The sequence below is a fragment of the Microcaecilia unicolor genome, chromosome 5 (assembly GCF_901765095.1).
Source record: "Microcaecilia unicolor chromosome 5, aMicUni1.1, whole genome shotgun sequence".
In the NCBI taxonomy this organism is placed as follows: domain Eukaryota; kingdom Metazoa; phylum Chordata; class Amphibia; order Gymnophiona; family Siphonopidae; genus Microcaecilia; species Microcaecilia unicolor.
In genome coordinates, this window is record NC_044035.1 from 137,629,614 (window position 1) to 137,654,928 (window position 25,315).

Genomic DNA, 25,315 nt, shown 5'->3' on the forward strand with positions numbered 1-25,315 from the left:
AATACATACAGACCAGGAATTAGGAGAACAGTCTTACCAAACCTGAAACAATGTTATCAGAATCTCAGAACCTAACAAACAGATCCCTGTTCAGTCACTTGGCCTTGCAGTTACACATGCAGAACAGAGATAGCTCCTCTTCAAATTTTAACCTGTAATCCTAAGAAGCTAGACTATGCTACAGCACAATACCAGAAAAACAGAAATAAATGCATTGCTTATACATTGCAAAATAACACAGCAGATGTAAATTCTCAAATTGGACATATTCCAAACACTAAAATGAAAATAAAATGATTTTTTTCTACCTTTGTTGTCTGGTGACTTTGTTTTTTTTTGATGATGTTGGTCCCAGTCTCTGATTCTGCTGCTGTCTATCTGTTCTCTTAACTCCGTTTCCAGGGCTTACTTTCCATTTATTTCTTTACTTTCCTCCTTTCTTCATTTCTTGCCCTACATCCATAGGTAAAAGCTGGGTCCTTCGCAGACTTGACTGGAGGAGGTATAGAGTGGATCCAGCGTTTGCCTATTTTCTCCATCCATGTGTAGTTTTTCTCCTCTTTTCCCTGTCCCTCATCTTTTTGATGCTGCTTTTAACTCCTAACCCTTATTCACTTGTTCAGAACCCTTATTTTATCATCCTCACCTTAATATTCCCTTATCTCTTGTTTGTTCTGTTTGTCTGTCCTAATTAGATTGTAAGCTCTGTCGAGCAGGGACTGTCTCTTCATGTTCAAGTGTACAGCGCTGCGTACTTCTAGTAGCGCTATAGAAATAAGTAGTAGTAGTAATCTCTGTTCAGTATGCATCTCCTTCCTCTTTCTTCCCTCTCCTCCATCCATGTTCAGCATTTTTCCTCTTCCCTTCCATCCATGTCCAGCATTTCTTCTCTCTCTCTTCCCCTCCATCCATGTGCATCTCCTCCTCTGTCTTCCCTCCCCTCCATCCATGTCCAGCATTTCTCCTCTCTCCTCCATCCATGTGCATCTCCTTCCTCTGTCTTTCTTCCCTTCCATGTCCAGCATTTCTCCTTTCTCCTCCATCCATGTGCATCTCCTTCCTCTGTCTTTCTTCCCTTCCATGTCCAGCATTTCTCCTTTCTCCTCCATCCATGTGCATCTCCTTCCTCTGTCTTCCCTCCCATCCATGTCCAAATTGTCTCCTCTCTTCCCTCCAACCGTGTACATCCTCTGTCTTCCCTCCCCTCCATCCATGTCCAGCATTTCTTCTCTCTCCCTTCCCCTCCATCCGTGTGCATCTCCTTTCTCTGTCTTTCCTTCCCTCCATCTCTGTCCAACATTTCTCCTCTCTTCCCTGCCCTCCACTCCACCCATGTCCAGCATTTCTCCTCTCTCTCTCCTCCATGTGCATCTCCTTCCTGTCTTCCCTCTCCTCCATCCATGTCGAGCATTTCTCCTGCCCTCCTCTCCATCCAGCCATGTTCAGCAACTCTCCTCTGCCCTCCCCTCCATCCATCCATGTCCAGCAACCCTCCTCTCTTCCCTGCCTTCTCCATCTATATCCAGCAATTCTCTCCCCTCCCCTCCATGTCCAGCGATTCTCCTCTGCCCTCCCCTCCCATCCCATGTCCAGAGATTCTGCTCTGCCTACCCATCCCATCCATGCCCAACGATTTCTCCTCTCTCCTCTGCCCTTCCCTCCTATCCATGGCCAGCGATTCTCCCCTGCCCTTCCCATCCATGGCCAGTGACTCGCCCCAACCCCCACCTGCCCCCCCTTTTCAGCCCTCGAGTTCCAGTTCCAACCCCAGCCCTTACCTGCCCCCCCCCCTCTTCTCCACAACAGCCCTCCTTTTCTTCCTGCCGCCCTGCGTTTAAAACTTTTATTTTACCTCAAGTCGCAGCGGTGGCAGTGAAAGCAACAGGGTTGCCTCCAGCCTTCCCTTCCCTCTGAGTCCTGCCCTCGTGAAAAAAGGAAATTACGTCGGAGGAGGTCGGGACACTGAGAGAGAAGGGAAGGCTGGAGGCGACCCTGCTGCTTTCACTGCCACCGCTGCAACTTGAGGTAAAATAAAAGTTTTAAACAAAGGGCGGCAGGAAGGAAAGGAGGACTGTTGTGGAAAGCTAAGGGCCGGGTAGATGAGGACCAAGAGCTGCCTATAGGAACTATGAGTCTCCCGGCGACAGTGGTAAGCATGGCTTGTGGTGCCCTCCAGAGGTCAGCGCCCCCTGCCATGCTTACCAGGTTGCGCCGGCCCTGATAAAACTCATTGTGCACAAGAATCTTACCATGGTTTGCTTGCTTCAAAAGCACTATCTCAGATCCAAAGTGGTTCCCTGGCAGGAAAAGCAGGCTCTCAGTGTCACATAGTGCAGTGTGTCGTGTCCAAAAATTGCTGCCCTGCTTTAAAAGCAAGTCTCAGGTCAAAACATCTTTAATTTCCTGGCAGTAAAAGGAGGCTCTCAGGTGAAATATTGTAGTGTAGCTCAAAACATCTTGAATAGTTCTCTTGCTGCAAAAACAGGGTCCCAGGTCCCAAAATTGCTTCCATGCTGTAAAAGCAAGGTCCTTTGCTCAAAACATCTTTTAATGGTTCCCTTGCTGCAAAAGCAGGATACCATGTCCGAGAATTATGGTTCCCTTGTGTAGAAGCATGGTCGCAAATCATAAAACATCTGTATCGGTTCTCTTGCTGCAAAAGTGGGGTCCTAGGTCCAAAAATTAATGCACAGAAGCATGGTCTCAAATCAAAAACTGGAAGAGAAGAAAGTCGATCCAAGATGGTGATACGCACCTGATACGTGCTGAGCCTGTCTTGGTTGTTCTCAGTGGCTGTGATGCCAAAACACAGGAGGAAGTCGGCGGTTGTTTTCTCTTGCAGAAAAAAAAAACTGGAAGAGAAGCCGTGCGATTCTTAATGGCAATGAAGAGTTCATGAAAGATTATCAGATGCACAGTATGGTTCCCTTTCAGAGAAGCACGGTCTCAGCTCAAACATAGCTTCCTTGCAGCATGTGAAGCCAGGAAATAGCAAGAGAAGCTGTGCGCTTCTTAACAGCAATGTGATTTCCCGGGGGAGGGTCTTTCGGATATGCCAGTTGGTCAGATTAGGAAAGGTCGGACAGTTGAGACTGTACAGTATTTCAATATTTGTACTGCTATAATTATTTGTTGCCTGTGTTCAGCTTATTCTTGGGTGAATATTTTTTTTATAAAGCTCTAAATCCAAATAAATAAATCTGGCACTTTTCAGACAGGCTTGAAAGCAGAACATAGCATTTACCCAATTCTTCTGCCCATCTGGGGGTATAATAATTAAAAAAAAAAAAAAAAAAAAGGATGAATGATTGGGTCCAGACTTAGAAGATGGAGCACAGGGCCCAAGCAGCTTCTATGTTGAAAATTACTTTAGTTTACTAAAGGTAAAGTACTACTAATAATAATAATTTCTGTAGTGCTACTAGATGTACACAGCGCTGTACACATTATACACAGGTACTTTATCTGTCCCTAGAGGGCTCACAATCTAAGTTTTGTACCTGGGGTAATGGAGGGTTAAGTGACTTGCCCAAGGTTAGAAGGAGATGCAGTGTGAATTGAACCCAGGTAGCCAGGATCAGAGCCCACTGCACTAGCCGTTAGACCACTCCTCCACTCCAGGATCAAATTTGAAAAGATGCATGGTTTTTATTTTGTCTTATTTATGGCTTTCTTTCTCCTACCTCTCCTTATGCATCTCTTTCCTATTTCTTTTTCTCTCCCTTCTTCCTGCCTCTTTTGTCCTCTCTGTAGCTGTTCTTCCATCCCTCTGCAGACTTTCCTATTCAGCCCAACAGCAGAGGGAAGCCAAAGGCTACAAAAGTGGTTGTGAACCTGGGGCAGCTGTAGCCAGGCAATAGCTCCTTTGGTCCCACACCATGGAGGGGGGGATGAAGTACTAAATTTTGTACTCCTTGTAAATACATAAGTATTGCCATACTGGGAAAGACCAAAGGTCCATCGAGCCCAGCATCCTGTTTCCAACAGTGGCCAATCCAGGTCACAAATACCTGGCAAGATCCCCAAAATGTACAAAACATTTTATACTGCGAAATAGTGGATTTTCACCAGTCCATTTAATAACGGTCTATGGACTTTTCCTTTAGGAAGCCGTCCAAATCTGTTTTAATCTCCACTAAGCTAACTGCCTTTACCACATTCTCTGGCAACGAATTCCAGAGTTTAATTACAAGTTGAGTGAAGAAACATTTTCTCCGATTCGTTTTAAATTTACTACATTGTAGCTTCATCGCATGCCCCCTAGTCCTGGTATTTTTGGAAAGCGTGAACAGACGCGTCACATCTACCCGTTCAACTCCACTCATTATTTTATAGACCTCTATCATATCTCCCCTCAGCCACCTTTTCTCCAAGCTGAAGAGCCCTAGCCGCTTTAGCCTTTCCTCATAGGGAAGTCGTCCCATCCCCTTTATCATTTTTGTCGCCGTTCTCTGCACCTTTTCTAATTCCACTATATCTTTTTTGAGATGCAGCGACCAGAATTGAACACAATATTCGAGGTGCAGTCACACCATTGATGGATACAAAGGCATTATAACATCCTCATTTTTGTTTTCCATTCCTTTCCTAATAATACCTAACATTCTATTTGCTTTTTTTAGCAGCAGCAGCACACTGAGCAGAAGGTTTCAATGTATCATCAACGATGACACCTAGATCCCTTTCTTGGTCCGTGACTCCTAACGTGGAACCTTGCATGACATAGCTATAATTCAGGTTCTTCTTTCCCAAATGTATCACTTTGCACTTGCTCACATTAAACGTCATCTGCCATTTAGACGCCCAGTCTCCCAGTCTCGTAAGGTCCTCTTGTAATTTTTCACAATCCTCCTGCGATTTAACGACTTTGAATAAATTTGTGTCATCAGCAAATTTAGTTACCTCACTAGTTACTCCCATCTGTAGGTCATTTATAAATATGTTAAAAAGCAGCGGTCCGAGCATAGACCCCTGGGGAACCGCACTAACTACCCTTCTCCATTGAGAATACTGACCATTTAACCCTAATCTGTTTTCTATCTTTTAACCAGTTTTTAATCCACAATAGAACACTACCTCCTATCCCTTGACTCTCCAATTTCCTCTGGAGTCTTGAGGTACTTTGTCAAACGCCTTCTGAAAATCCAGATATACAATATCCCCTTATCCACATGTTTGTTCACCCCTTCAAAGAAATGTAGTAGATTGGTGAGGCAAGATTTCCCATCACTAAATCCATGTTGACTTTGTCTCATTAATCCATGCTTTTGAATATGCTCTGTAATTTTGTTCTTAATAATAGTCTCTACCATTTTGCCCAGCACTGACATCAGACTCACCGGTCTATAATTTCCCCGATCTCCTCTGGAACCTTTTTAAAAAATCGGCGTTACATTGGCCACCCTCCAATCTTCCGGTACCACACTCGGTTTTAAGGATAAATTACATATTTCTAACAATAGCTCCGCAAGCTCATTTTTCAGTTCTATCAGTACTCTGAGATGAATACCATCCGGTCCAGGAGATTTGCTACTTTTCAGTTTGTAGAACTGCCCCATTACATCCTCCAGGTTTACAGAGAATTCATTAAGTTTCTCTGACTCATCAGCTTCGAATACCATTTCCGGCACCGGTATCCCACCCAAATCTTCCTCGGTGAAGACCAAAGCAAAGAATTCATTTAATCTCTCCGCTACTGCTTTGTCTTCCCTGATCGCCCCTTTTACTCCTTGGCCCTCTAGAGGTCCAACCGATTCTTTTGCCAGCTTCCTGCTTTTAATATACCTAAAAAAACATTTTTACTATGCCTTTTTGCTTCCAACGCAATCTTTTTTTTTTTTCGAAGTCCCTCTTAGCTTTCCTTATCAGCGCTTTGCATTTGACTTGACATTCTTTATGCTGTTTCTTATTATTTTCAGTCGGTTCCTTCTTCCATTTTCTGAAGGATTTTCTTTTAGCTCTAATAGCTTCCTTCACCTCACATTTTAACCACGCCGGCTGTTGTTTGGTCTTCCGTCCTCCTTTTTTAATACGCGGAATATATTTGACCTGGGCTTCCAGGATGGTGTTTTTGAACAGCATCCAAGCCTGATGTAAATTTTTGACCGTCGCAGTCGCTCCTCTAAGTTTTCTTTTCACCGTTCTTCTCATTTTATCATAGTCTCCTTTTTTAAAGTTAAACACTAACGTATTTGATTTCCTATGTATACTTTAAAGCTAATGTCAAATCCGATCATATTATGATCGCTGTTATCAAGCAGCCCCAGCACCATTAACTCCCGCACCAGATCATGCGCTCCACTAAGGACTAGGTCTAGAACTTTTCCTTCTCTCGGCTCCTGTACCAGCTGCTCTATAAAGCTGTCCTTGATTTCATCAAGGAATTTTACCTCCCTAGCGTGTCCCGATGTTACGTTTACCTAGTCAATATCGGGGTAATTGAAATCACCCATGATTACCCATGATTATTGTGTTGCCCAGTTTGTTTGCATCCCTAATTTCCTTTAACATTTCTGCATCCGTCTGTTCATCCTGGCCAGGCGGACGGTAGTACACTTCTATCATTATCCTTTCCCCCTTTAGACATGGAATTTCGGTCCACAGTGATTCCAAGAAGTGTTTTTTTTTTCTTGCAGAATTTTCAATCTATTTTATTCAAGGCTCTCGTTAATGTACAATGCTACCCCTCCACCAATTCGATCCACCCTATCACTACGATATAATTTGTACCCCAGTATGACAGTGTCCCACTGGTTAATCTCCTTCCACCAGGTCTCAGAGATGCCTATTCTACATCTAATTTTTCATTTAGTGCAATATATTCTAACTCTCCCATCTTATTTTTTAGGCTCCTGGCATTCACATATAGACATTTCAAATTGTGTTTGTTGCTCCTATTTACATCATGCTTAGTACTTGACAGTATTAATTTGCAATCTTTTGTCTGATTTTTAGTTTTATTTAGGGACACCTGATCTACTACGGTCTCTTTTGCAACCTCACTATCAGGATACCCTATATTCCCTGTTTTGGTGATATCTTTGAAAGATACCTTATCCCGAACCATGCACTTTTGAGCGACTGTTTTGGTTTTTTCTCCCCTGGCTTAATGGCCACATATTGGTTTTCTCCCCACACAATTTTTTTTCTCTGCATCAGTTAGCACACATCTTTGAACATAGTAGTACCATTCTGGCAGAACTTAAATTCTGCTACTTTTAAATCCCCTTGGATTATTTGACATTCATCAGAGAGACATTGCCTTCAGAAGTGTTCCAAATATTAGTGCTATAACCTGTTGACTTAGTCTGGCTCATCAGTTAACTAGTAAGTTTAATGGTAAGGAACATTAAAATGTTCTGTCATTTATATTGGGAAAATATAATTTGGCTTCTCTATTCAATGAGAATAATGTTTTTCAAAGAACTATCAGTGTTATGTTTAAATGTTCTATACAGCTTAAATTGTTTCAGTATATGTTAGTTGAAAGAATTAATGTTTTCATTACCTCATTTACCCTGTTTAAAGGTTGTTTAGTTAAGTGTTCCTGTCATCTTTTCCAATAATTAACACACAAATCAGATCTTGAAGCATATGAATTGGACTGTTGTTTAGTAATACCCGTTTGTTGTTCATATGACCTACATTATATCCAGGATTAATTTAACATTATTTTTGGACGACAAGGGAAATTTTACACAAATTTCTGCATAATAGAATTAGGTTGGTTGAATAATTTGTTATATACTCCGGTTACTCTGAAAATTGTTTTTACACTTAGGTATTGATAAATATAATATTTTTTCAGTGTGATTAGTGGTGTTTGCAGCTGTAGAAAAAACAAAAGCTATGGAATGAGTTTTGTTACATATCTTGCATTTCTAAAGTAGCTTATCTTCAAATAGATGCTAGCAATCTTAACAGTATTCACGTTAACAGAGATGCCAAGGATGAACCATCCCAAAGAGTGAGATTTACCACGCCAAAGAGTGAGATTTTTAAGACAGTATATCCAGAATATAAATCTTTGCGAATTTATATTGGCTTTTTTTTTTTTGCGCCTCTGAAAGATTAGACAAAGTAAAGAGGAATTGGGGTAAAATTTTTCAGCTGAAAATTCTTCTATCCAGTAGTTAAAAGTATGTACATCAGTTTCAGAGCACATGTACTTGCAGAAAAGGGACAGGAGGAGCAGTAGGGAGGAAGGTGTGCTCAGATTTCTTCCTACTGGTTAGACCACTTGGTTTACTTCTCTAAGGCTTCCATCTCACAAAAGCAGTGATCAAGATTAGTACACATGTTGCTAATTAGTACAATTTTGAAGCTCTGTGATTGAGAAATAGAGCTCAAAGAATGTGAGAGAGAGCTTTCAAATGAGTGTGACACACTCACTAATGAGTGATACTTGGCATCTCTGCACTAAGGGTCATGAATGTGATAAACTGCCTTTCTGTGGTGGAAATATTACACAGGAAATGGTTGTAGTAGTTCACATTTGGGACTAGAACTTGTTTTGAGACCTGACTGGATTTACTGCTAACAAGTTGTGGGATGGGGGTTCCACTAGACACCAGTGAGGTTTGGGGGGGGGGGGGGGTTTGGGGGGTTTTTTTTTTTTTGGGGTGGTGGGGTCTAAGTTAATTTGATTTGGGTGGGAAGGGTTGAGTCCTTCTAGACACGTCTCATAATATCTACATATCTAGTACAGAGATGCAGGCATTTGGTAACAAAATTGCATATGGTGACTGTTCTAGAGGGGTGGAACTTTTTATTATATGTGGCTATCTCTGGGAAAAGGTGACTAAAGTAGCAGATCCAAAATGTTGAAAGTGGCTGATTTTTCATGTAATGGGTCCATAAGCAGTCTGCAGAAGTTACATCTTTGAATTTCTGTAACTTTTTTTATTGTTTCACGTAAAAGGATGGGGTCTGTACTGTTGCGTTATAAGTTGTTAGAGCAAAGTTGTTTGCTCTAACAGAATTCATTAAAACCTAATTTTTTGTTTCTGGTGACTATAGTTACCTTCTCCCATAGGTGGTCACATATGGTACAGAATTTGAATTAAGCGGTATTGCATGTAGGAGTGGGAAAACTGAAAGAGGAGGAGATTAGGGATAAGGCAGGTAAGAAATGCTGATTAGATTAATTATTGCAAAAGAAAAGTGACCTGAGTTGTAGCAGGTGAAAGAGAAATCCAGTTGTCATTAAATCTATGTGATGTAGAGTAAAATCAAATTGTCACTAACCTAGGTACTGTACCCTTTGAGCTAAGGTAGCTATGAGGGGAAGGCACTGTGCTTCTCAAATTCTTATTTTCATAATGTCAAGTGGGAACTCTGCAGCAAGGAAGAATTTTCTCGTTCATATTAATTGTGCTATGACACTTGATAAACTCTCAGCATATACTGGCCCAATTAATACAGATATATGGCCTAAAAGTTATACTTAGTGTGACTCTATAAACTTTGTACTGCTTTTTCTCCCAATAGGTAACTGTGCATAATCCTGAGAATCAGAGCTACCTAATAGCTTACAAAGACTCTCAACTTATAGTCTCATCAGCTAAGTATGTTTTTTTTTTGTTTGTTTGTTTAATGTTTTATTTCTGTGGAAATGTTATGGCCATATACATATGACCATGAAACACTAACTTGAATGAAACTGAATAAAATGCTTTAACTATCTAGAATTCACTAATTCATTTTTTTAACTAAATGGAACATCATTTACAGATATTTGGGGGGCTCATTTTCGAAACAGAAAAACGTCCAAAAAGAGGCATTTGGACTTTTATGCCAAAATGTCCAAATTGCCATTTTTAAGACATTTTTCTATGCCATTCGTTGGCAGTACAACCAAATCACAAAGGGACGTGTTAGGGGCTTGTTTGGGGTGGGATTTCGATGTTCACACAACTTGGGCGTTTTTCTGCTGTACTGGAACAAAACAAAAAGGTCCAGTGCTGCAATTTAGACATTTTGGTCTAGATCTGTTTTACCACAACTAATTCACAAAAAGATGCCCTAAATGACCAGATGACCACTGGATTGATTAAGGCGTAACCCCCTCCCCTTATTCCCCAATGGTCACTGACCCACTCCCAAAAAATGATAGAAACAGTACAGCTGACAGCTACAGATGTTATGGCCAGTCCTATTAGAACAGCAGGCAGGTCCTTGGAGTAGCCTAGTGGTCTGTGCAGGACAGTATAGAGAAATGGATCCAGGCCTATATCCCACTATAACTGGTACACTTATGGTGAAAGGTGTAAGCCCTCCAAAATCCACCAAAAACCTACAGTATCTACATATAAGGAGACACAAGGCATAAGAACATATGGTTCAGACCAGTAGTCCATCAAGCCCAGTATTCTGCTTCCAACAGTGACCAATCCAGGCCACAAGTACCTGGCAGAAACTCAAATAGTAACAGTTCCATGCTACCAATTCCAGGACAAGCAGTGGCTTCCCCCATGTCTGTCTTGATAGCAGAGTATGGACTTTTCCTTCAGGAACTTGTCCAACCCTTTTTTTAAAACCCAGATATACTAACCACTGTTACCACATCCTCTGGCAACAAGTTCTAGAGCTAAACTATTCTTTGAGTGAAAACTTTTTTCTCCTATTTGTTTTAAAAATATTTCCATGTAATTTCATTGAGTGTCCCCTGGTCTGTATTTTTTTGAAAGAGTGAAAAATCGATTCACTTTTACATGTTCTACACCACTCAGGATTTTGTAGACTTTAATCATATCCCCTTTCAGCCTAACCTCTTTAGCCTTTCCTCATATGAAAGAAGTTCCATCCCCTTTATCATTTTGACTGCTCTTCTTTGAATCTTTTCTAATTCCACTATATCTTTTATGAGATACGGCGACCAGAATTGAACGCAGTACTCAAGGTGAGGTCATACTATGGTGCAATACAGAGGCATTATAATCTTGGTCTTATTTACCATCCCATTCGTAATCATTCCTAGCATCCTGTTTGCTTTTTTTAGCCACAGCTGTACACTGGGCAGAAGATTTCAGCGTATTTTCGACAGACACCTAGATGTATTTCTTGGGTGCTAACTCCTAAGGTGGACCCTAGCATCAGGTACCTATAATTCAGATTATTTTTCCCAGTGAGCATCACTTTGCATTTATCCACATTAAATTTTATCTGCTCTTTGGATGCCTAGTCTTCCAATTTCCTCAGGTCTTCCTGCAGTTTTTCACAGTCCTCATGTTAGTTGACAACTTTGAATAGTTTTGTGTCTGACAATTTCATCACCTCACTTGTTCCGATTTCCAGATAATTTATAAATATGTTAAATATTACCGGTCCCAGTACAGATCACCTGCGGCACTCCACTGTTCACATCTATTGAGAGAAATGGCCATTCCTCCACGACCCTCCAGACCGGTCAAGACGCGTGGGTTATGTCCTCCTACCAGCAGAGGGAGACTGAGAAACACTGAGCTTTTGAATACTGTATATATAACCTGTGCAGTACATCCACTAGCCAGTATTTTCTCAGTCTCAGCAGAGGTAGAAGGACAGCCTGTGCAGTCTTCAATAGTCTGGTAAGGTAGTTTGGATACTAGGTCACGGGGACTGGTGGGGTTCCTGACCATTTTCTGTTGCTTGGCATCCCTGTACGTGTGTTAAAAAAAAAAAAAAAAAGCAGAATAATAAGTGCTTCGGGGCCCTGGGTCCGGTGGGGCCCAGTGTTTTCCCCCTGGGGTGTCACACCTATTTTGGGTCCCTCCCCCTGTGCTGCTCTCTGTTTGAGAACTTGGCAGCTTTGTGCCTCGGCTGCTTTCCTGGTACTGTAGCCTTGAGTGCCTCACAATTCTCAGCTGCCAATTTAATGTTACTGTCTCTTTAAGGGCAACAGTGAATTTTCTCCTGCTCGGAACGAACGGGGTTGCAGTTCATTGTTAGAGCGTGAGAGCAGCGCGAGTGTGTTGAGTGAGTGAAAGTTTTTTGGATCCGGCTCACGTGGCATTGTTTTTTTGGTTTGCCCTCGTGTTTGGATGGCGGGTAAACTGCTCCGGTGTCGCGCGTGCGCGCGCCGCGGTGTAGAATCTCCGGGAGCTCAATGCCGTCTTTGCGGCGAACCGAAGCAAGTGCCGGTGGCAGCGGCTCCCCCCGAGTTGACTGCGGAGGTCCCGGCAGTTTCGGGAGTTGCTGGGGCAGTGGGGACGCCGCTCGGGACATCGTCAGCGGTTCCGGTTTTGGCGGGAACGGCCGCCATTTTGTCAGCGGCGCGCACTGCGGAATCAGCAGTTTTTGGGCCCGCTTCCCCCGTTTTGGTCACAAAAAGCCCGTCTGAGGCTCCTGGAGGGGTTGGTTTCCCCCCGGAGTTCGTGTGGACCCTCTATCAGGCATGGAGGACGGGACCCCCCCAATTGGAGGAGGGGGCTAGTACCTCTTTGGCTAAAAGACCAAGGGTGGATTGGTCAGAGGACGGGGAGTTTTTTTCTCCGGGTGGTTCTGACGGAGCTCTAAGTGAATTGGGGGACCCAGAGGGGTTTGAAGGTTTGCAGGAGGCGGAGTGCCTAATTCCTGGTGAGGATCCCTCGGTGGTTCGTATTTTTCACAGGGATGAGCTGTCTGAGCTTATAGATCAGGTGTCGGCCACCCTTAAGTTTGATCAGCCAGAGGTAGCCATGGGGGAGGCTAGACAGGTGGATCCCTTAGTTAAAGGTATCCAGAGGAAAGCCCGGTCCTTCCCCATGAACACAAGGACCTCCGGGATATGGTCTTTCAGGAGTGGAATGTTCCGGATGCGCCATGTAAAGTAGCGAAAGCCATGGCGAGGCTTTATCCTCTTCCGCAGGAAGATAGGGATTCTTTTAAGGCTCCCACTGTGGATGCCGTGGTGACAGCAGTTACTAAAGCCACGGCGATCCCGGTAGACGGAGGTACCGCTCTCCGTGACCCCCAGGATAGGAGGCTGGAATCATTTCTCAAACGTAGTTTTGATCTGTCAGCTCTCGCCTTGCAGGCTTCGGTGTGTGGGGGCCTGGTAGCTCGGGCGTGTTTTCGCTGGGCCGAGAAGCTTCTGGATGATTCGGTGGATGTTGGTTCCTCGGGGTTCAGGAGTTAGCCAAGCTGGAGATGGGATCGTCCTTTTTGTCGGATGCTCTTTATGATTTATTGCGGGCTTCGGCGAAGAATATGGCTATGGTATTGGGAGCGCGTAGGGCCCTTTGGTTACGCGGTTGGGTCGCGGACGCGGCCTCTAAGGCTAAGCTGTGTTCTCTTCCCTTCAAGGGGTCCATGCTTTTTGGTGAGGAATTGGATAAGTTGGTGAAAGGTCTCAGTGATGCCAAGGCCCCTAGGCTTCCGGATTTTCGTTCCAAGGCGGCTTCCAGGGGCACTTCCTCCCGAGGTCGGTTTAAGGAGGCTCGTCGGTATAGGCCAGGGAGGTCTAGTGGGGCTCCTAGGGGTCGTTTCTTTCAGCGCACCCAGTCCTTTCGTGGGAGTTGTCGCGGAGGGCGTGACTTTTCCACGGGAGGGCAGGTCTTGGGGCGTAATGCACAATGAAGGTGTGCGGGCCCAGGCTCTGGTTCGGGTAGGGGCTCGTCTGAGTCTTTTTTACCAGAACTGGGCCCAAATCACTTCAGATCAGTGGGTTCTCGAGGTGGTGCGAGACGGCTATGCCCTGGAGTTCGACAGTTCACCTCCCGAAAGGTTCTTGGAGTCCCCTTGTCATTCGAGGCTCAAGCGGGCAGCTGTGCGGGACACGTTGGCTCGGCTGATCAGGTTGAGGGCGGTGGTACCGGTTCCCCTCGCTCAGCGCGGCTCGGGCTGCTATTCGATCTATTTTGTGGTCCCAAAGAAGGAGGATGCCTTTCGGCCTATCTTAGATCTAAAGAGGGTCAATGCAGCTCTCAAGGTTCCCTCGTTTCGCTTGGAAACGTTGCGGTCGGTCATTGTCGCGGTTCAGGACGGAGAGTTTCTAACGTCTTTGGATTTGACGGAAGCTTATCTCCACATTCCTATTCGTGCTGCTCATCAGCGATTTCTTCGCTTTTCGGTGTTAGGGAAGCACTTTCAGTTCTGTGCTCTACCTTTCGGACTAGCAACGGCTCCCCGAACGTTTTCCAAAGTTATGGTAGTAGTGGCAGCGGCTTTGCGGAGGCAGGGTGTTCTGGTGCACCCGTACCTGGACGATTGGCTGATTCGAGCCAAGTCCAGGTCGGAGAGCGAGATGGCTACTGCTCGAGTGGTTCAGTTTCTTCAGTCTCTGGGCTGGGTAGTGAACTTCGGCAAGAGTCATCTGGTGCCGTCGCAGTCGCTGGAATATCTGGGGGTGCTTTTCGATACCAAGAAGGGTCGAGTATTCTTGCCGGGTCCCCGGATTCGCAAGTTGCAGGGTCAGATTCGTCGGTTTCTGGCGGACTCAGCACCGACGGCCCGGGAGTATCTGCAAGTCCTGGGGTTGATGGCGGCCACCATAGAGGTAGTTCCGTGGGCCCGGGCGCACATGCGGCAGTTGCAGTCAGCTCTTCTCAGTCGTTGGTCACCACTGAGTCAGGAGTTGGACAGTCGTCTTCAGCTGGCGGTAATCCCACGCCTCAGTCTCCGGTGGTGGCTAGACACAGACAATCTGGAAAAGGGAATGCCGTTGGAGGCCCCGCAGTGGGTGGTCCTCGTCACAGATGCCAGTCTACAAGGCTGGGGAGCTCATTGTCTCGGGCAAGTGGCTCAAGGTCGGTGGGTGTTATTAGGAAGGGTATGGAGTCCAGGTGTGCGGATGTTATAATGCCGTTGTATCGCTCCATGGTGCGACCGCACCTGGAGTATTGTGTTCAGTACTGGTCTCCGTATCTCAAAAAAGATATAGTAGAATTGGAAAAGGTACAGCGAAGGGCGACGAAAATGATAGTGGGGATGGGACGACTTTCCTACGAAGAGAGGCTGAGAAGGCTAGGGCTTTTCAGCTTGGAGAAGAGACGGCTGAGGGGAGATATGATAGAAGTGTATAAAATAATGAGTGGAATGGATCGGGTGGATGTGAAGCGACTGTTCACGCTATCCAAAAATACTAGGACTAGAGGGCATGAGTTGAAGCTACAGTGTGGTAAATTTAAAACGAATCGGAGAAAATTTTTCTTCACCCAACGTGTAATTAGACTCTGGAATTCGTTGCCGGAGAACGTGGTACGGGCGGTTAGCTTGACGGAGTTTAAAAAGGGGTTAGATAGATTCCTAAAGGACAAGTCCATAGACCGCTATTAAATGGACTTGGAAAAATTCCGCATTTTTAGGTATAACTTGTCTGGAATGTTTTTACGTTTGGGGAGCGTGCCAGGTGCCCTTGACCTGGATTGGCCACTGTCGGTGACAGGATGCTGGGCTAGATGGACCTTTGGTCTTTCCCAGTATGGCACTACTTATGTACTTATGTACTTATGACTCAGTTAGAGGCTCAGTGGTCCATCAATCGTTTGGAAACTCGGGCCATTCGGCTCGCGCTTCAGGCTTTTCAGAGTCTCCTGTGCCGGAAAGCAGTCAGGGTCTTCTGCGACAACGCCACCGCCGTGGCTTATGTCAACCGTCAGGGGGGCACAAAGAGTCAGGCAGTCGCGGAGGAGGCGGCGTTGTTGTGCCAATGGGCGGAGAGTCACCTGCTAGCGCTCTCCGCGGCACATGTGGCCGGAGTGGACAATGTGGACGCAGATTACCTGAGCAGGCATACTCTAGACCCAGGAGAGTGGTCTCTGCATCGGTCGGTGTTCGAGCGCATTGTGTCGGTCTGGGGTCTTCCCGAGGTGGACCTGATGGCAACGGCCCACAATGCTCAAGTGCCGAGGTTTTTCAGTCGTTGGAGGGACCCTCGAGCGGAAGGGATCGACGCTCTGCTGGTGCCCTGGCCTCAGGAGTTGCTGTATGTTTTTCCTCCATGGCCGTTAGTCGGACGCGTAGTTCAACGAATAGCTCGGCACCCCGGACGGGTGATTTTGATAGCCCCGAATTGGCCGCGTCGGCCGTGGTTCGGAGATCTGGTATGGCTGGCGGTAGCAGACCCTCTTCCGTTGTCAGATTCAGTGGTGTTGTGTCAGGGCCCAATAGTTATGCCAGATCCGGTTCGGTTCTCGCTTACGGCCTGGCTCTTGAGAGGCACAGGTTAAAGAAGAAGGGTTTTTTGGCCACAGTTATCGCCACAATGTTGAGCTCTCGTAGGCAATCTACTTCGTTGGCTTACGTCCGGGTTTGGAGAGTTTTTGAGCATTGGTGCGCAGGTAGACAGGTTCTTCCTTTTCGTGCGTCTGTGACTGATGTATTGGAGTTCCTACAGGATGGTATGGACAGGGGTCTGGCCTTGTCCTCTTTAAAAGTACAGGTGGCAGCTTTGTCCTGTTTTCGGGGGAAGGTTCAGGGGAAGTCTTTAGCTTCTAGTCCTGATGTGGTTCGTTTTTTGAAGGGCGTTAAGTTGCTGCGACCGCCTCGGCGGCGGATGGTGCCTCCGTGGGATTTGAATCTCGTTCTGGATGCTTTGGTTAGGCCGCCGTTTGAGCCCTTGGTGGCTGTTTCGGACAAGGATCTTTCATTAAAGACGGTTTTCTTAGTGGCCATTACTTCAGCTCGGAGGGTGTCGGAGCTTCATGCTTTGTCTTGTAGGGAACCCTTCTTGATTTTTTCCAAGGAAAAGGTTTCGTTGTGGCCAGTACCGTCCTTTTTGCCCAAGGTGATCTCAGAGTTTCATGTTAATCAAGTCATTTCCTTGCCAGTTTTGGGTAATTTGGCGGGGGATTCGGAGCAGCGTCGTCTGGCAAAGCTAGATGTGCGGAGAGTCTTGCGCTGTTATATTTCCAGAACTCAGGAGTATAGAGTTTCTGATCGTTTGTTCGTCCTGCATGGTGGTGCAAAGAAGGGCGCGGCAGCTTCCAAGGCAACGATAGCAAGGTGGTTAAAGGAGGCGATTGTTTCGGCTTATTTGCTAAAAGGTCGCTTGGCTCCTAAGGAGTTTTCGGCCCATTCTACCAGGGGAATGGCGGCCTCTTGGGCGGAATGTAGCATGATTCCTCCGTTAGATATTTGTCGAGCGGCGGTTTGGTCTTCTTTGCATTCCTTTGTTAAGCATTATAGGATTGATGTGCATGCAAAGGAAGAGGCTGGCTTTGGGGCTGCAGTGTTGACCTCTGGCCTTTGTGGATCCCGCCCGTAGGATATTTACTGCTTTGATACGTCCCACGCGTCTTGACCGGTCTGGAGGGTCGTGGAGGAAGGTGAAATTAGATCTTACCTGCTAATTTTCTTTCCTCTAGACCCTCCAGACCGGTCAAGGCCCGCCCTGTCTGTCTGTCTGTATTTTAGGCCAGGAGGTATGGTTGGTCTGTTGTTATTTCTTGGCAGCTGTTGATTGTTGTGTCTATGGATTCAGACTCTGGTTTACCAGTTTTTTGTTGGTTGGAGTCTGGACAGGTGTGACAGTGTTTGGTAGTCCACCTGTGGAAGCACACACGAAAAAAAGGGACACAGTAAGAGAAATAAAGAAAGTGTCCAGTTGGCAGTGACCACGTACAGGGTTGCTCATTATAGTTAGTGTTATGGTTTCTCTGCTTTGTTAGTGTTATACTGGCTAGTGGATGTACTGCACAGGTTATATATACAGTATTCAAAAGCTCAGTGTTTCTCAGTCTCCCTCTGCTGGTAGGAGGACATAACCCACGCGTCTTGACCGGTCTGGAGGGTCTAGAGGAAAGAAAATTAGCAGGTAAGATCTAATTTCACCTTTAACCCTACCTTCTGTTTCCTGTCCAATAACCAATTCCTAATCCACAAAAAAGACATTCGGGCTCATTTTCAAAGAACTTAGCCTCCCAAAGTTCCATAGAAACCTATGGAACTTAGCCTCCAAAAGTGCTTTGAAAATATGCCTGATTGCCTCCTATCCTATGACTTTTTAATTTTCACGGAAGTCTTTCATAAGGAAATTTGTCAAAAGCTTTCTGAAAATCTAGTTATACTACATCATCCGGCTCACCTTTATCCACATATTTATTTACGCCTTCAAAGAAGTGAAGCAGACTGGTGAGGCAGGATTTCCCTTGGTGGAACCCATGCTGACTCTGTCCCATGAAACTGTGTTTGTCCAGATGTTCCGTAATTTTATTCTGTATAATAGTTTCCACTATTTTGCCCAGTAGTGATGTCGGGTCTGTAATTTACTAAATCACCCCTGGAACCCTTAAAAAAAAATGGGCGTTACATTGGCCACCCTCCAATCTTCAGGTACTATGTACTATTTTAACGACAGGTTATAGATAACTAACAGCAGATCAGCAATTTCGTATTTGAATTCTTTCAGTACTCTAGGGTGTGTACCTTCCAGTCCAGGTGATTAATCACTCTTTAACTTGTTGATTTGGCTCAATATGTCTTCCAGGTTCACTGAGATTTCTTTCAGTTCTTCCGCATCATCACCCTTGAAAACCATTTCTGGTACAGGTAGATCGCTTACATCTTCTGTAAAGACTGAAGCAAGGAATTCATTCAGTGTCTGCACTATGGCCTTGTCCTCCCCAAGTGCCCGTTTTGCTCCTTCATGATCTAACAGTCTCATGGATTCTTTCACAGGCATTCTGCTTCTGATGTACCTGAAAAATTTGTTGAGTGTTTCTCTTCGGCAAGTTTTTTATATTCTGTTTTAGCCGCATTTATCAGTGCTTTGCATCTAGCTTGCCAATGCTCATGTTGCTTCTTATTTTCTTCATTTGGATCCTGTTTCCATTCTTTGACGGATGTTTTTTTGGCTCTAATAGCCTCTTTCACTTCATCTTTTAACCACACTGGCTTTTTGCTCTTTTTTCCACCTTTGTTAATACATGGAATACACCTGGTCTGTGCTTTCACAATAGTATTTTTAAACAACACCCATGTCTGATTTAAAGTCCTAACCTTTGCAGCCAATCCTTTTAGCTTCTTTTAACCATTTTCCTCATTTAATCATAGTTGCCGTTTTGAAAACTAAATGCTTCTACAATACATTTCCTTAGTGACTTTACACCAGATATCAGCTCAAATCATGTTGTTATCACTGTTTCCCAGAAAGCCAGCACACTTACCTCTCGTACTGTGCCCTGCATTCCACTGAGGACTAGATCTAAAATAACTCCCCTCTTTTCAGTTCCTGGACTAGTTGCTCCAAGTAGCAGTCATTTATTACATCTAGGAATTTTACCTCCCTCGCACTCCCAAATGTAATTTTTATCCAGTCAATATTGGGGTAATTGAAATTACTCCTTTCTAAATACTATCCCAATATTCTCAGAGGACAAGCAGGCTGCTTGTTCTCACATGTGGGTCAATGTCCGCGTTGGCCCAGGAAACGGCAAATATTTCACCAGCAAAATTAAAAAGTTTTGCCAGAGACTTCTGGCGCTCGCACCGTGCATTCAAGGACAACTTCATGCCCGTCGCATGAGCATGCCTCCTCAGTTCTTTTTCGTCCACGATGAGGTAACAGACTATTTTTCTGTTCTCGTTTTTTCGACCCAGGAACTAGAGTCTGACGACTATTGTGTTTTCTATTCACTTTTTTGTCACTTTCTTTAAAAAATTTTATTACCCGTATTTTCTTTTAGTTTTTTGCCTATTATAAGTTTACTTTCTTTTTCGACACAGCCGGCCTTTTTGCCGCGCGGTCGGGTTTCTCCCTTTTTGTGCCCTTCACTTTTTTGGCACAATCGCGTTTTTTGATTTCGCTGAGGCCATTTTCTGTCCATGTCATCGAGGACACCCAGCGGCTTCAAGCGTTGTACTCGGTGCAATCTCAAGTACTGATACCCACGCCTGGTGTATCCAGTGCCTTGGGCCCGATCATAGCCCAGCCGCTTGTAGTCTGTGTCTTCGTATGAAGAAACGGACTCAAGTGTCTCGAAGCCCAACGTGAAAAGCTTTTTGTGGCTCAGTCTGGTCCTTCGACATCAACATCAGTACCGAGGGTGGCGACAGTGTTGACATCGACAGGAGCATCGACGTCTAGAAGAGAGGTAATGGCTGCTGAGAGACCAACTTGCGCTGGGAACAGTGAGGCGTCGAGTAGGTCTCCACCTGTCTCGAGGCCTCCTGTTACGCAGGCCCCTGGGAACGACCTTTGTTGGCCCCAAGGAGACGTGAGGATTCTCGATGACGGGTGTCAAGTGAAGGCGAAGAAGCACTGTCTTCGTTCTCCTTCGATGCATGGTACTGGGAGCTCCGTGACATCGAGAGAGTCAGCACCCGAGAAGCGTTGGCGTCAAGAGGATCGCTCTCCCTCAATACAGGAGGTGCCAGTGCGTCGGTCTCCTAGCAGCCCGATGCCTGCTCCCGAGCCTCCACAGATTCTGACACTGCCTGTTCCATCTACCCCACAGCCTTTTCCAATGGTGTCTCTCAACAAGCGCATCTGGGCCTTGTTTCCAGAACTTCTGGCGGGACTGCTACGTCAGTCAACTTCGGTGTCGGGGGTGCTTGCGCCTTCAGTACCATCTACTGCAGCAGTGTCTGGCCCTTCTCCTGCAGTGAGGTCTCCGAATGCGGTGCTGCCAGAGACATCAGCGTCGGCTGCCACCCAGGTTGACTCCCCTACGACGTCGGTGGAGGGAGCTTCGCCGCAGTCGGACTTGAAGTCGGCCTCTTGACATCGCCATAAAGGATATTGTTCCTCGGCGTCGAAGTACCTGGACACAGGTTTTATCCGACACTGAGCAGGAGCGTTCGTGGGAGTCAGAGGAAGATCTCAGGTACTTTTCTTCTTATGAGTCCTTTGGGCTTCCCTCTGCTCCTTCAGCTCCGCCAGAGAGGAGACTATCTCCCCCGGACAGTCTGTCTTTTTCCTCTTTTGTCCAGAAAATGGCTATGTCTATTCCCTTCCCTGTGGAGGTTGAGGATGAGCCCATGACTGAGATGCTCAAGATCCTGAATTATTCTTTGCCACCTAAAGAGGCTGTGACAGTTCCTTTGCATAAGGTACTAAAGGAAGTCCTTATTCGAAACTGGTTGGCCCCTCTGTCTGGCCCTGTGGTCCCGAAGAAAGCTGAATCTCAGTATCGGATCCACGGTGAAACTGGATTGATGAGGTCCCAGTTACCCCACAGTTCCATGGTGGTGGACTCCGCCCTTAAGAGAGCCAGACGTTCTAGAGACTATGCTTCGGTGCCCCCAGGCAGAGAGGGTAGAACTCTTGATTCTTTTGGGAGGAAGAAGTATCAGGCCGCTATGCTCACCGCCAAGATTCAGTCATACCAGCTCTTCATGAGTGTGCACTTGCAGGACTTGATACGGCAACTGTCGAGCTTGGTTGATGCACTCCCTACAGAGCTGGTCGAGCCTTTTTGCCAGGTGGTCAGGCAGCAGAAGGCGTGTCGAAAGTTCCTGGCCAGGGGTACATTTGACACTTTTGTTGTAGCATCCAGGATCGCTTCTCAAGGTATAGTGATGTGCAGACTGTCATGGCTGCGTGTCTCTGACCTGGATCATTCTGTCCAGCAGTGAATGGCGGATGTTCCTTGCCGGGGGGACAGCCTTTTTGGTGAAAAAGTGGAGGATCTAGTTGATCAGATCAAGAAGTATAATGATGCTATGGATTCTCTCTCCCACTGGGCGCCTTCTGCTACTGCCTCCTCATCTAGGAGGTATTTTGGGGGGGAAGAGGAATGCTCTCTATTCCTATCCTAGGCGTAGGTACACTCCTGCTTCTCAGCAGCCTGCCCAGGCTCAGCCCCAGTATGCTCATTCTGGTCAACAGCATGCGTCTAAGGCCCATTCTGCTCCCCAGCAAAAGCAAGGGACGGGCTTTTGACTGGCTCCAGTTCAGCATAGCCTCAGTAAAATGGTCCGTACTGGACGACTTGCCTGTCGGGGGGAGGTTGATATTTTTTCATCAAAGGTGGCCTCTCGTAATCTCCGACCGGTGGGTTCTTCAAATAGTCCGGTTAGGATACACCCTCAATCTGGAATCCAAACCTCCAAATTGCCCACTGGGAGTTCATTCTTACATCTCCCAGCACAGGCAGGTACTTGCAGAGGAACTCTCCGCCCCTCTAAAGGCTCAAGCGGTCAAACCCGTTCCACCAGGGGAAGAAGGGCTGGGATTCTATTCCAGGTACTTCCTTGTGCAGAAAAAGACAGGGGGGATGTGTCCCATCCTAGACTTAAGGGGCCTGAACAAATTTCTGGTTCGAGAAAAGTTCAGGATGGTTTCCCTGGGCACCTTTCTTCCCATGATTCAGGAGAATGATTGGCTATGCTCTCTGGACTTAAAGGATGCTTACACACATATCTCGATACTTCCAGCTCACAGAAAGTATCTTTGATTTCATCTGGGAACTCAACACTTTCACGTGTATTGCCTTTTGGTCTGGCATGTGCACCTAAAGTATTTACAAAGTGTCTGACGGTTGTAGCAGCATCGCCATGCAGACTGGGAGTGCATGTGTTCCCTTATCTCGATAATTGGCTGATGGTGAGCACCTCGGAGGCAGGCGCTCTTCAGTCCATGCGAATGACTATTCAGGTGCTAGAGCTACTGGGTTTCGTGATCAATTACTCCAAGTCCCATCTCACCCCAGTACAGAAGTTGGAATTCATTGGGGCTCTGTTGAACACAAAGACAACCTCCTGTCCCCTGGTGTCCATGGTTCGAGCATCTCAACAGATCACGGCTCGGTAGATGTTGAGACTTCTGGGGCATATGGCCTCCACAGTTCATGTAACTCCCATGGACTGCAAGAGAGCATTGGCCTTTTATGTGGAGCGGACAAAGCCCTTCAGACAGTCCGCCCAGTTGTTTGTTTCTTTCGCCCCCAACAGGAGGGGAGTCACCATCAAAACACACAATCTCCAATTGGCTAGCAGATTGCATTTCCTTCACTTATGCCCAGGCTGGGTTGACTCTAGAGGGCCATGTCACGGCTCATAATGTAAGAGCCATGGCTGCGTCAGTGGCTCACTTAAAAGTCAGCCTCCATTGAAGGGATTTGCAAGGCTGCAACGTAGTCATCAGTCGACACATTCACATCTCACTACTGCCTTCAGCAGGATACCAACGCGACAGTCGGTGCTGCAGAATCTGTTTGGGGTTTAGAATCCAACTTCACCCCCCTAGATCCTTTTTTGCTCTGTTCTAGGCTGTACTCTCAGTTAGTGGATTATGGTTTCAGGTCAATCTATGTTATGTCGTCGCCGTTGCAAGGCCGAATTGACCAATGTTCATTGTTTTGAGTGAGCCTGGTTGCTAGGGATGCCCCACATGTGAGAACAAGCAGCCTGCTTGTCCTCGAAGAAAGCAAAGATACTTACCTGTAGCAGATATTCTCCGAGGACAGCAGGCTGATTGTTCTCAGAAACCCGCCCACCTCCCCTTTGGAGTTGTTGTTTGGTTATATGCTTTTTGATTAAACTGAGGAGGCACGCTCACACGATGGGTGGGAAGTCATCAACACATGCGTGGTTCGCGCACCAGAAGGCTCTGGCGAAACTTTTTAAGAGTACTGGTGAAAAATTTGCCGTTTCCTGGGCTGCCACGGACGTCGACCCACATGTGAGAGCATTCAGCCTGCTGTCCTTGGAGAATACCTGCTACAGGTAAGTATCTTCACTTTATGGATTGGTAGCCACTGTAGAACAAGGGCCAATGTAATTGCCCAAACTCTTTAAAAAGAAAAAAAAAAGTGGAGAAAAAAGACCTTGGTCAAAAAAAAGCATGGTTTCAGAACATGAAATTGCCAGCTCTATTCTTCCATCGGTCAAAAAGAACTCCACTCAAATGTCTCCATATCAAAATGTCCCAAACAGTGACTGCAATCATTTCACATTGTTATAATAAATAGGTCCATTCTCTAAACACTCCAAGTAGTGTGCATCATTTCTACATACATTTTACAAAAAAATATTACACTTCTCTCATCTTCAGCATGCACCACTGCTATTTCAATAGATGATTCCTGTCGGAACTCTGTTTTATGATCCAAAATAGCTGCTTCAGAGAAGGACGGAAATCGCAAGAGCCTTTAATGTTGGCGGTGTGATTCCAGTCCTTCCTTGAAGTAGCAATTTTGGATTCCTAAACAGGATTCCTGTCGGAACTGTCTAGTGAAGTAGCAGTGGTGCATTCTGAAGATGAGGTAAGTGTTAAATTTTACAAAAAAAATATATGTGGAAATAACACACAGTACTTGGAGTGTTTAGAGACTAGAGCTATTTATTACATAAGTGCATAAGTAATGCCATACTGGGAAAAGACCAAGGGTCCATCGAGCCCAGCATCCTGTCCACGACAGCGGCCAATCCAGGCCAAGGGCAATGTGAAATGATTGTAGTCACTGTTTGGGACATTTTGATATGAAGGAGATGTTTGAGCAGAGTTTTTTTTTTTTTGACCAATGAAGGAATATAGAGCTGGCTATTTCACATTCTGAAGGACATGCTTTTTTGACCGAGGTCTATTTTTCTCCACTTTTTTCATTTTTTTTTTTTTAAGAGTTTGGGCAATTTTATTGACTCTTGTTCTTCAGTGACTATCGATCCATACTATTTGGATAGCATTTACAAAGGAGTGATTAGAAGGCTAGGGCTTTTCAGCTTGGAGAAGAGACGGCTGAGGGGAGATATGATAGAAGTGTATAAAATAATGAGTGGAATGGATCGGGTGGATGTGAAGCGACTGTTCACGCTATCCAAAAATACTAGGACTAGAGGGCATGAGTTGAAGCTACAGTGTGGTAAATTTAAAACGAATCGGAGAAAATTTTTCTTCACCCAACGTGTAATTAGACTCTGGAATTCGTTGCCGGAGAACGTGGTACGGGCGGTTAGCTTGACGGAGTTTAAAAAGGGGTTAGATAGATTCCTAAAGGACAAGTCCATAGACCGCTATTAAATGGACTTGGAAAAATTCCACATTTTTAGGTATAACTTGTCTGGAATGTTTTTACGTTTGGGGAGCGTGCCAGGTGCCCTTGACCTGGATTGGCCACTGTCGGTGACAGGATGCTGGGCTAGATGGACCTTTGGTCTTTCCCAGTATGGCACTACTTATGTACTTATGTACTTATGTGGTTGGTAATTGAAATCACCCATTATTATACTATTACCCAATTTGCAAGCTCTCCTAATTTCTATAAATATTTCTTCATCTGTCTCTCATTCTGTCCTGGCAGTATAAGAGCTATTGTAGTTGGGTACAGTAGGTTTTTGGTGGGTTTTGGAGGATACACCATACAATATAAGGGGGTAATGGTGAGATGTGTACCTGGGACCTTTTATGTGAAGTCCACTGCAGTGTTCCCTAGGGTTCTCCACTGCTCTGCTGGGATGTCTATGTGGCTAGTCTAAT

The 25,315-nt window shown here is 45.6% G+C and overlaps 1 protein-coding gene across 1 annotated transcript in view; it reads left to right on the plus strand.

Annotated features, from left to right (window-relative positions):
- Nucleotides 1-25,315, plus strand: part of WAPL (WAPL cohesin release factor) — a 428,526-nt gene that overhangs the window by 301,752 nt on the left and 101,459 nt on the right. The window contains exon 11 of the mRNA XM_030204989.1: nucleotides 9,490-9,566. Within this exon, the coding sequence (XP_030060849.1) occupies nucleotides 9,490-9,566 (77 nt within the window). The remainder of the gene's footprint in view (nucleotides 1-9,489; nucleotides 9,567-25,315) is intronic.